Source organism: Cervus elaphus, chromosome 16, assembly GCF_910594005.1.
Source record: "Cervus elaphus chromosome 16, mCerEla1.1, whole genome shotgun sequence".
NCBI lineage: Eukaryota > Metazoa > Chordata > Mammalia > Artiodactyla > Cervidae > Cervus > Cervus elaphus.
The window spans coordinates 17,418,612-17,430,528 of record NC_057830.1 but is presented as its reverse complement, the minus strand read 5'-3'; the positions used below and the strand labels follow the sequence as shown (position 1 = coordinate 17,430,528).

The window sequence follows — 11,917 nt, the reverse complement described above, 5'->3', positions numbered from 1 at the left end:
AACAGTCACAGACTTTATTTTGGGGGGCTCCAAAATCACTGTAGATGGTGACTGCAGCCATGAAATTAAACGACATTTGCTCCTTGGAAGAAAAGTTATGACCAAATTAGACAGCATATTAAAAAGCAGAGACATTACTTTGCCAACAAAGTTCTGTCTAGTCAAAGCTATGGTTTTTCCAGTAGTCATGTATGGATGTGAGTTGGTCTATAAAGAAAGCTGAGTGACGAAGAACTGATATTTTTGAAGTGTGGTGTTAGAGAAGACTCTTGAAAGCCCCTTAGGCAGCAAGGAGATTGAACCAGTCCATCCTAAAGGAAATCAGTCCTGAATATTCACTGCAAGGATTGATGCTGAAGCTGAAGCTCCAATACTTTGGCCACCTGATGTGAAGAACTGATTCATTTGAAAAGACCCTGATGCTGGGAAAGATTGAAGGCAGGAGAAGGGGACGACAGAGGATGAGATGGTTGGACGGCATCACGACTCAATAGACATGAGTCTGAGTAAACTCTGGGAGTTGGTGATGGACAGGGAGGCCTGCTGTGCCAGTCCATGGGGTCGCAAAGAGTCCGACACGACTGAGCGATAGATCTGAACTGTTGACACGCACAGGAGTCCATACTGCCTTTCCCAGTCATCTTACACACTTGTATTTTACACACGAACTTTTACTAATTGTACACAGGTGTGCACGGAGATGAGGTGAAATTCAGCCAACTCTAAAGTCACATAGTTGACACTGGGGGTAAGATCCGTCGAAGGAACAAAAGGACACCAAGGGGTCAAGACAGACACCAAATTCCTGGCTCTGGGCCAGAGGCAGATGCCTCCCTGACTAGACTGACCTGCCGCCCAGTCCCCACAGGACGAGCGGACCCGCCCCGAAACTTCATCTACCCTGATGCAGGGAGCACCTTGCCAGCCCGGAGGTCACAGGAGGAGGAACTTGAGGAAGCATACCAGCCGCTGCCCTCCTCAGAGCTCGAAGTCTCAACATGTTTGCCCTCTAGAGAAGCCTGACTAGGGCTCTGGTCGCTCAGACACCGGCGCCTCCTGTGGGAGGGGAGGGGCCAGGAGAGTCTTCTGACGTAAGCGCACGGGCTGCGCATGCGCTTACGGGCCAGAGGCCAGGCGTCTGCGAGCTCCATTCGGCAAGTCCCAACCTGGGGCTTAGGGACCCCGGGACGCCTGGGATGAGGGAGGAAAGGGTGGCGTTAGAGGAAGACCCACTGCCAGGGTCGCCTCGGACCGGCTTGCAAACTGCTATGGACAAGAACCTTTTCTAACCTCGGTGCCCAGCTACCCCCTGAAGGGGTAGCTGCTGCCTTCTTGCCACCCCTAGAGGTGGCTGTCGCCTCAGTGGCCTGAGACACGGTTTCGTCCAGCCTCTTGACTTGTCTTTTGACAAGCCCCTCCAGACTGAAGGGGGAAGGAGAAAACGGTCAGCCAGACGCTGGCAACAGAACTGGCCTCCCCGTTTTAAACGAATACACAACCTCCCAGTATTTTGCAGACAGAGAACTTTAAAGAGGGGGCCCAGGGTACAGGGGATGGAGCATCTGCTCAGCTGCCCCTTTCTCCTGCTGTCAGTGCCCGAGTCAAGCAGGGTCGGGAACCTCACAGCACATCAGATGACAACCTCATTTAAACTTGATGAGAAATGTACAAAATACACAGCTTTAATTGTAGGGAATTGAACTAATGTGCGAATCTAATAGGTTTTTCTCCTTTTGATGTTCAGGTTTGTAGTCCTTTCTCAAGGGATAGGGCAGGAAGGGGATTTACAAAGAGACAACTTTCTGTAAAAACTGAAGCGGAGTCATCATGGTCCCTTCGCTTAAAATTCACAATAGAGTCTTTACCCTGAGTCTCGCTACTGGGGCAAAGCAAAAAAGTATCTCTCACGTTATTCTGAATTTGATTTTACTAAATGTTGATCACATGCTATCTGACTTGGAAGGTGACTTGGAAGTTACTGCTGCTGAAAATGAGCCCCAACTTGAATATAAGGAAACTTGAAGTACTCATGATTCTTTCTCCAGGACAGTTCTCATTCCTGCTGTGCAACAAAAATCACCTCCAGGCAAGCACACAGACTTACCTCACAGCCGTTTATGCTTGCCTTGGGCTCCCCCTGTTGAAAATAACTAAATTATGTGTGCCTTGTCCATATATTTGTTTTCAAATACAGACTCCTGAAAATCAACTGAAAAAGCTATAGTAACAAATAACCTACTAGCTCATTTTCTGATGTATTTTATTTATAATACCTGTTAAACTATTATACCAAGCAGTTGTTTATTTGTGTAACATTGTCTACTTTTATTTGGATAAAATGACACAGCAAACATGTCCACCAAATCAGGGAGTAGCTGCAGTTGTTTATGGTGGGAACACCTGCTTTCATTGTAAACTTAAGACACTTGGGCACTTGGAACATAACTTGTAGCAGACACAAGCAGAATGAACTCATATTATAAATAGGACATTATACATAATTAAATTACATACATAGGCAATTGTGTATCAAAACCAAAGATATATCAGTGAAAGGAGCCTACTGGTTTAATCTGACATATCACCTAGACAACATAAGCTCCAAATCGTCCATAGCTTTGTTTGTACCAACACTTGTAATAGACAAATCTGATTAATCAGCTTCAGAAATTGGCAAAGGATATATGAAACAATCAGACTTATGACCACAAATGTCATATGAGTGTGTAAACATAGACACATTATTTACACACACATAGGCAGACATAGAGGATACTTTTGGCAGGGCATTTCCTACCTAAAGTTGAGTTCACTGAGTCTCAGAATATTAAACAGAGCAAAGTTTATATAGTAAGCATCCAACTAATACAAAAAGAATTAATTATTCTTAAGAGTTATTTCCATCTACCTAGTATAATTGGATGGTTTAAATGCCCTTCATGTTGCATCTGTAATTAAACATAATAATAATAATGATTAGCAAGGAGAGATAAGAAAGCCTTCCTATGGGATAAGTGCAAAGAAATAGAGGGAAAAATAGATTGGGAAGGACTAGAGATCTCTTCAAGAAAATTAGAGCTACCAAGGGAACATTTCATGCAAAGATGGGCACAATAAAGGACAGAAATTGTATGGACCTAACAGAAGCAGAAAGTATTAAGAAGAGATGGCAAGAATATAAAGAAGAACTATACAAAAAAGAACTTAGTGACTCAACCATGATGGCGTGATCACTCACCTAGAGCCAGACATTCTGGAGCGTGAAGTCAAGTGGGCCTTAGGAAGCATCACAATAAACAAAGCTAGTGGAGGTGATGGAATTCCAGTTGAGCTATTTCGAATCCTAAAAGATGGTGCTGTGAAAGTGCTGCATTCAATATGCCAGCAAATTTGGAAAATTCAGCAGTGGCCACAGGATTGGAAAAAGTCAGTTTTCATTCCAATCCCAAAGAAAGGCAATGTCAAAGAATGTTCAAAGTAACACACAATTGCACTCATCTTACTTGCTGGCAAAGTAATGCTCAAAATTCTACAAGATAGGCTTCAACAGTATGTGAACTGAGAACTTCCTGATGTTCAAGCTGTATTTAGAAAAGGCAGAGGAACCAGAGATCAAATTGCCAACATCCATTGGATCATAGAAAAAGCAAAAGAGTTCCAGAAATACATCTACTTCTGCTTCATTGGCATCCAATCCCATCATTTCATGGCAAATAGACAGGGAAACAATGGAAACAGTGACAGGTTTTATTTTCTTGGGCTCCAAAATCACTGCAGACAGTGACTGCAACCATGAAATTAAAAGACATTTGCTCCTCGAAAGAAAAGCTATGACAAACCTAGACAAGATATTAAAAAGTGGAGACATTACTTTGCCAACAAAGGTCCATCTAGTCAAAGCTATGGTTTTTCCAGTAGTCATGTGTGGATGTGACAGCTGGATCATAAAGAAGGCTGAGAGCCGAAGAACTGATGCTTTTGAACTATGGTATTGAAGAAGACTCTTGAGAGTTCCTTGGACTGCAAGGGGATCAAACCAATCAATCTTAAAGAAATCAGTCCTGAAATTCATTGAAAGGACTGATGCTAAAGCTGAAGCTCCAATACTTTGGCCACCTGATGTGAAGAACTGACTTCTTAAAAAAGACCCTGATACTGGGAAAGATTGAAGGCAGGAGGAGAAGGGGACAACAGAGGATGAGATAGATGATTGGATGGCATCACCAATTCGATGGACATGAATTTGAGCAAGGTCCGGGAGTTGGTGTTGGACAAGGAAGCCTGGCGTGCTGCAATTCATGGGGTCACAGAGTCAGACATGACTGAGTGACTGAACTGAACCAACTGCTTCATTGACTACACTAAAGCCTTTGTCTGTGGATCACAACAAACCATGGAAAATTCTTCAAGAGATGGGAATACCAGACCACCTTACTTGCTTCCTGAGAAGTCTGCATGCAGGTCAATCTGCCTGCCAACGCAGGAGACATGGATTCGAACCCTAGTCCCGGAAGATCTCTCATACCGTGAAGCAACTAAGCCTAGGCACCACAACTACTGAGCCTCTGCTCCAGAGCCCAGGAGTTGCAACGATTGAGCCCGCGCACCACAACTTCTGAAACCCACGTGCCCCAGAGCCCGGGGCTGTGCAACAAGAGAAGCCACTGCAACGAGAAGCCCGCATGCTGCAACAAGAGAGCAGCCCCCACTCACCACAACTAGAAAAAGCCAGCACAGCAACAAAGACCCAGCACAGCCAAAAATAAATAAAATTATTTTAAAAAGAAGATAATAATGAGATGCCATTTTCACCAAGTAAAGACATCAGTTTAGTTCAGTTCAGTCGCTCAGTTGTGTCCAACTCTTTGCAACCCCATGAACGGTAGCATGCCTGGCGTCCCTGTCCATCACCAACTCCCAGAGTCCACAAAGAGTGTTCAGACATACTCATACATCATACATATCATGTATGTTATATAAGCATAAACATATATGCTGTGCGTAGATGAGTATACAAACATATAAAATATATACATAAATATGGAAAGTGAAAGTCACTCAGTTGTATCCGACTCTTTGCGACCCCACAGACTGTAGCCTGCCAGGCTCCTCTGTCAATGGAATCCTCCAGGCAAGAATACTGGAGTGGGTAGCCAGTGCCTTCTCCAGGAGATCTTCCCAACCCAGGAATCGAACCCAGGTCTCCTGCACTGCGGGCAGATTCTTTACCATCTGAGCCACCAGGGAAACCCAAAATAGAAAAGTGATAGGATTAATCCTGGGTGGTAGGATTAGAAACTATTCCTGCTTTCTCTTTTTGTTTTTATGTTGATATTATCAACTCTGGAGCTTTTATTGTGTTACTATAGGATAGTGATGGGCTTCCCAGGTGGCACTAGTGGTAAAGAACCCGCCTGCCAATGCAGGAGACATAAGAGATGCGACTTCACATGCACTCACCCATAGGATGGTAACACAGCAATAAATTACTAACTTTATTGGAAATGTTAAGTTACATCAAGAAAATAGCAGATAGTAATCCCAGAAGGAGGGTTTCTTTAGTACTGCCACAGACATGCTAGAGTTTTCTTTGAAACACCTTTAATTTCCATTTTAGTTGTGTACCTCTGCCTGCTAAAACTAGGTTTGGTAAATCCAAGCTCTTTATTTATATCTATATTTATATTTATATCTATATCTATATTTATAGCTATATTATTTTAAATTTCTAAAACAGAAACATTGTAAATGTAAAATAGTATATAATGAATTAGCTAAGGGAAATTTGGAAAACAAGGTACCGTGTGTTAGGCTCCTGAGAGAAGAAATGTCTAAAGGATTAAAAAAAAATTAGGAAAGGTGAGATGGTGTTCAGGTGCTATCTATCCTATTAGCAGACAAGAAAAGAGTCCAAAGAGAGGTTTTGTAATCTGACTATTGTCATGTTTTCTGTTTCCCTTCAAAGCAAAACCTCCTTTAGAGTTGTATATACTCACCATCAGGCTTCCCTGTTGATTCATATGGTAAAGAATCTGCCTGCAATGCAGGAGGTTGGGGTTCGATCCCTGGGTCGGGAAGATCCCCTGGAGAAGGGAATGGCTACCCACTCTAGTGTTCTTGTCTAGAGAAGTCCATGGACAGAGGGACCTGGCAGGCTACAGTCCATAGGGTTGCAAAGAGTCAGCCATGACTGAGGAACTAACACTTTACTTCATACTCACTATCTTCCCTTCCTTACCCCGTATTCTTTCTTGAACCTATTGCAATTAGGTCTGTATCTTTGTCAGTCTGCTGAAATGATTCTTCTGAAGATCACCAAAGACTTCTTTCTTACCAAATTCAGTTGCTCCTACCTTGCTCGTCTTCTCAGCAGTAATGGACACAGTTGACCACTTCTGCCTTCTTGAAAGTATTCGATTCTGAGCTTCAATACATGGTATCTTCTGCAATGCTGGAGATCTGGGTTCAATCCCTGGGTTGGGAAGATACCCTGGAGAAAGGAAAGGCTACCCACTCTAGTATTCTAGCCTAGAGAATTCCATGGACTGTATAGTCCATGGGGTCACAAAGAGTCGGACACAACTGAGCAATTCTCACTTCACATCTTACTCTTAGATTTTCCTCCTCTTCACTGGCCAGTCCCTCTGATCTCTATGATGGCTTGTCTTCTAAATGTGGGTAGCATCTCAGACCTCAAGCATATTCTCTTCTTTCTCTCCAGGTAAGCTCTTTCAGTCCCAAGGCTTAATCATATATATGATTCACACATGTTTATCTTTTTTCCCATATTTGCCTCTGAGCTCCAGACTGAAATACACAACCAACTGCCTTTTGAACACAACCAACTACCTAGTTTGACAAACTAGAAATCACGTTGATATCTCTCTTCCCTCATCTCCTTCATGCAGCCTGTCAGCAGGTCCTGTCGGCTGTATCTCTAAATAGATCCTCAGTGTTACCACTCCTTCCTCTGTTGCTATCATCCTGGTCCAAACCACCATCATCTCCTATTTAGCCCCGCCCCGCACTGTCCTTTCTTACCATATAACCAACAAAGTTCTTTCTGAAACAAAGATTGGATCAAATCACTACCTTGTTTAAAACTCGCCAGTGGCTCCTCATTGCACTCATAATAAAATCCAAGTACCTTGAACACCTGGACAATGAGGCCCCACAAGTTCCCGTTCCTACCATCTCTGTCTGATTCCATTCCCTATAACTCCAGAGACACGAGAATTCTCTCCAACTCGCCAAGCTCTTTCCCACTTGTGGTTTTTGCACAGAGTGTTCTTTCTTCTGGGAACATTCTTTCTCAGTTAACATTCTTCCTCAGTTCAGTTCAGTTCAGTCGCTCAGTTGTGTCTGACTCTCTGTGACCCCATGGACTGCAGCACACCAGGCTTCCCTGTCCATCACCATTTCCTGGAGTTTTCTCAAACTCATGTCCATTGAGTCGGTGATGCCATCCAACCATCTCATCCTACATTCTTCCTACACACCTTCAAATGTTGGCTCCTGTTTGTTTTGTTTACATTTGAACTTAAATGTCACTCTGCAGAAGTCTGACTCCTCTCTGTCACTACGTGGTATTTTCTACTTAGCACTTAGTGCTATTACATTTAGTTGCCCACACATCCATTGTAACTATAACTTCCTCAATGAAATTCAAGTCCCTTAGAGCAGGAATTCTGTCTTCTTCAACACCATATCCCCAGAACTGTAAGATTATCTGGTGCACAATAATGTTCAGTAAATATTTGTTATGTTATTGCACAATGAGACTGAAGTGATTTTACATGGACAATTTTAACTGGATACTGAACTTCACCAAAAGAATCCTCTGCTAATTACTAGCTGTGTCACTCTGGGCAAGTTCCTTCTTCTCTGAGCCACAGTCTACTCCTATGTCAAATGGTACTACTTACCTCATTAGGGCAGGTTCTGAGGATTAAATGAAATATCTGACAACACAGTAAAACACTTGAAAAGGGTAGCTAATCTTCTCAAGGTTTTTCGTATACAGTGTGCACATTAGCATTCCAAAGTTTCCAGAGCTTTTTTGAATCTGTAAATGTTTATATACAAAGAGGGTACACCCATGACAGTCCTTGTACTTTTGGTTGAATAAACAAAAGCTCTGTTTTGCTGCCTTTGTGCTTCCTCAGTATCAAGTGAAGCAGTGAAGTTTTTATTAAACGGCGTAGCTACAGAGTAACTGTGGAGATCTCTGCAGCTTCATAATCATTAAGCAAAACAAGTTGATCTAAAGCCTCTTAAACCAAACCATGAAAGTTCAAAACACCCTTTATTTTCAAGTAGTCCCCTGGATTCTCTTGTGATTAACAGGACATTTAGTCTTTTCTAAATTTCTGCTTTTGATCCAAGTATCCTCCCTTCTCCAAGCAGACACTTCTTACTTCTGTAATGACTTTATAAGCTTTAACAGTAGATGGTGCTATGAATGCACGAAAATAAATTACTATAGACCACAACAGAACCATCACAGGTTTATTTCATGACTTATAACAACATAGAAATATGCCTTTTTTAATACTTTCTATAAAGTTATTGACAATACAAAAATTTTTTTTCTTTTTTTCTTTTAATGAAAATGATTTAACTTAGAAATCTATTGTGAAACTTTTGTCTAGTTTTGCAATTCTCAGATATTCCAGTGCAAAAATAGATCCCATCACAGACAGCATAAAGTGCTTGGAATGAAGGGTCAATGATAAAGACAAAGCACAAAAACATGGTTTCATCCTAGGGTATAAGAAGGGAGAACAGAATTCTTAAAACTTACAGAAGTATAAACATTCTATAAAAAGGGATGCAACAATTCTGAAGAGGATTAGAACAATATTTCTATAATACTATATTACTAGTAAATGGTAACAAGAGTAGAAATTAATATCTCAGTGTCAAAGTGGTTCAATATAATATGACACATGGCTCTTTGGAAAAAAATTTTACCTGATATATACAACCACAAGAAGAAAACAGATCCCTTTAGTCAATGATTACTATACAGTGAATGCTGTGCAACATTTAATAGTCACAATGCATATGCCTTCATTACAGGTATTGAAATACAGTAGTTTGAGGTTTGGTTATTGGTTTTTAAACAATGACCTATGCTGGGTATTTGTGTATAGAGGGCTTTGTTATTGTTTTCTTTTGTATTTTTTCATATTCACAGTTAATAAGGCTTCAGGTATCCAAAAGAAGAAGCAGAAATCTCTGAACACTTAAAAAAAATTTTTTTTTGTTAAACTCACATGGTTACATTTCCACAGGGATGATATAGAAATTTTACTTGATTGAGAAGAGAGTTGGTAAAAATCTCTAGTATAATTAGGCTTACCCAGAAAAATTTTAAAGACTGCAATTTGGATATCTAATAACCGTACTAATGCAGTAGATGAGTAGCTGTAGATTGTTTCCAGCTTAAGATAGCCTTTAAATCTATACTGAAAAGTTGCATTTTTCAAAGTAGTTCACAGTATCCTTTGATTTTTTTAAATATGGCCTTGAAGTAGAATAATCAAAAAAAAGGAGCTGCTCATGGTTTTAATACAATACAGATTTAGGACATGATTCTGCTGAAATGGGGAATCTAGCAGAAGCTTGATTTTGGAAAATACTAAACAAGGAGAAACATCATTCCATGAATTTTATATCATTGAAGATAGCATAAAATATGAGTTTAGGCCAATAATTATTGGGAAATTGTCTTTATTATTCGTTTATCATTTTAGAAAATATTGGCAATAATCTCTAAAGGTCATTTTCTTTCTCCAAGCAACAAGTTGCATGATAACATGCAGTAAATTTTAAAAGAAAAAAATGTATATTTGGAATAGATCTGAAATCTTGTACTTTTAGAATTAATACCTAATTTTTTAAAAGGAAGAGACATTAGTAATGATACTAAAAGATCACTTTAACTTCAAACAGTATTTCTCTCATAATTTTGTTGTCTCAAGACAGATAACATTATCTTTAACAAGTGTTTACTGACTAAAATCAATTAAACTGACTTGGAAAAGTCTGAAATAATTTTTCATGTGGGGGCATTTGCTGTTTTTTTCCCATGATAGTGACTGAAGAGATAAAAAATTTGAGATTGTCAGAATGGGGTATCTGAGATTTTCAAAGCCAATATTCAAAGGTACTAAATGCCATAAGCACAAGTTTTATGTTATTCAACAAATTTTGAAACTAATCGTGTGACCCTTCGACATAAACTTTCTTGCCTTTTGCATTGTTGCTATTTTTAAAAAGTGGGCTGCCCAATATTCTCTCAGCGGGTTCCCACAACCACAACAAAACCTGTATTTGTAAACCAGTTATCTGATGAACATGGCACAGGAAATCTACTGAAACTTAATTTCTCCCCACGCCATCCATCCATACTCACTCAGTTATAAATTACACTCAAAGAATACTTGACTAATGCGCTGATACTAAAAGTATGCTTAACGATCTTAAAGATACTTAAATATAATGTTGTCATGAGATCTTGGCCATCATACTGTTTTCAAGTCACTAGGCATTAGTCAGATAATCCACCTGCAAACATACGTGAAAAATTAAAGCTAGCGAGCCAGTGTGGCCATACTCCTCTGTGCCACAGGGTTCTACAAAGAGACCACTCTAAGTTTTCAGAAGTCACTAATAGAACTTACAATTCCAAATAACATTAAAAGTACAAAGATTGTTCTCAAAATACAACTCCATCTTTTCATATTCTAGATTAATTCAAAAAGCCAGAAATAATACTATGTTTGTGTCAAACAACAAGATCTTGAGATGCACTGTACCGTGTTAGTAGACAAGCAGGACAAATGGACACAGACCTCCCTTGATTCCAAGTACATCATCTCTTTCATCACATGCCATGGCCTCCCAGCTTGCAGCCCCAACAGTATGGTTGCTGATTCTTTGCTTCTTAGCCGGATCTAAGTACACTTAGAGTCCCAGAAAGATAATCTTGGAGACTCATGGTTCCAAGCAAGGGACAACAATGAAACCAAGTTTTGCTTTTGCATGTCACCGTGCAGTTTGCATGTCACCATCACCAGAGCAGCTCAAAGAGGGAATCAAAGCAGGACTTTCCCCACATGTGGCACCATTTCATTAACTGATACATCACAAAGTGTGCAAGGCATACCATGGTGCTTCAGGCTTTCTGAGAAACTTGGCACTAGTAATTCTGGCACACTCATTGCCAGCAGCGGCTACGTCACCGGGAAGCCAGTCTCTTGGCATGGCACGGCGTAATGAATGAGCATATGCATGCCTTTTGATTTTGAAAAATAATCACTGGCCATGATTACTTGATGAATTGTTGTTGCAACCCCAGGAAGAATACAAAGGAACAAAAAAAAAGTATGTCAAACTCATATGTCCACTGGGTTCCATACTAGAGTTTCACATGAGTATAAGGTAATAAACTAAATTCAAGTCTTTTTCACTTGAGAGCCATATGAGACATAGGCTACAAAGGCACTGCCCTTGTAATGGAATTTTGTTTTCATTGCATTGAATTGCATTGCATTGAATAGTATCAGTACAGTATCCAGTTTACTTCTTCCCACAAAATCTTCTAGCCCTTTCCTTTGGAACACTTCACATGGTGCAAAGGAAGGTCTAGTTCCTCCTTTCTTCCAGTCACCCTATATGGACAAGATTCTTCATACATAACTTTCTTTGACTTTCTCATCCTGCAGGAAAGATGTGAGGACTGCAACATCCACTACCGTCTGGTTTTTGTGTAATGACAGGTCCTTTAAGTGGTCATCATCACTTTGGTCCTTGGCAAAGTTTACAAATACCTGTCAAAATAAAGACGGACCATTATAAACACCTCTAATTTGCTCTCTCTTTATTCAAGTTGCACTTTTCCCCATGTGGA

The 11,917-nt window shown here is 40.4% G+C and overlaps 1 protein-coding gene across 7 annotated transcripts in view; it reads right to left on the bottom strand.

Annotated features, from left to right (window-relative positions):
- Positions 1–8,480: 8,480 nt before the first annotated feature.
- The window catches only part of ABCA1 (ATP binding cassette subfamily A member 1), a 133,169-nt gene continuing 129,732 nt past the window's right edge, over positions 8,481–11,917 (bottom strand). For all 7 annotated transcript variants that reach the window (XM_043927175.1, XM_043927178.1, XM_043927173.1 and 4 more), the window contains one exon: positions 8,481–11,837. In XM_043927175.1, the coding sequence (XP_043783110.1) occupies positions 11,697–11,837 (141 nt within the window). In that variant the 3' untranslated portion in view covers positions 8,481–11,696. The remainder of the gene's footprint in view (positions 11,838–11,917) is intronic.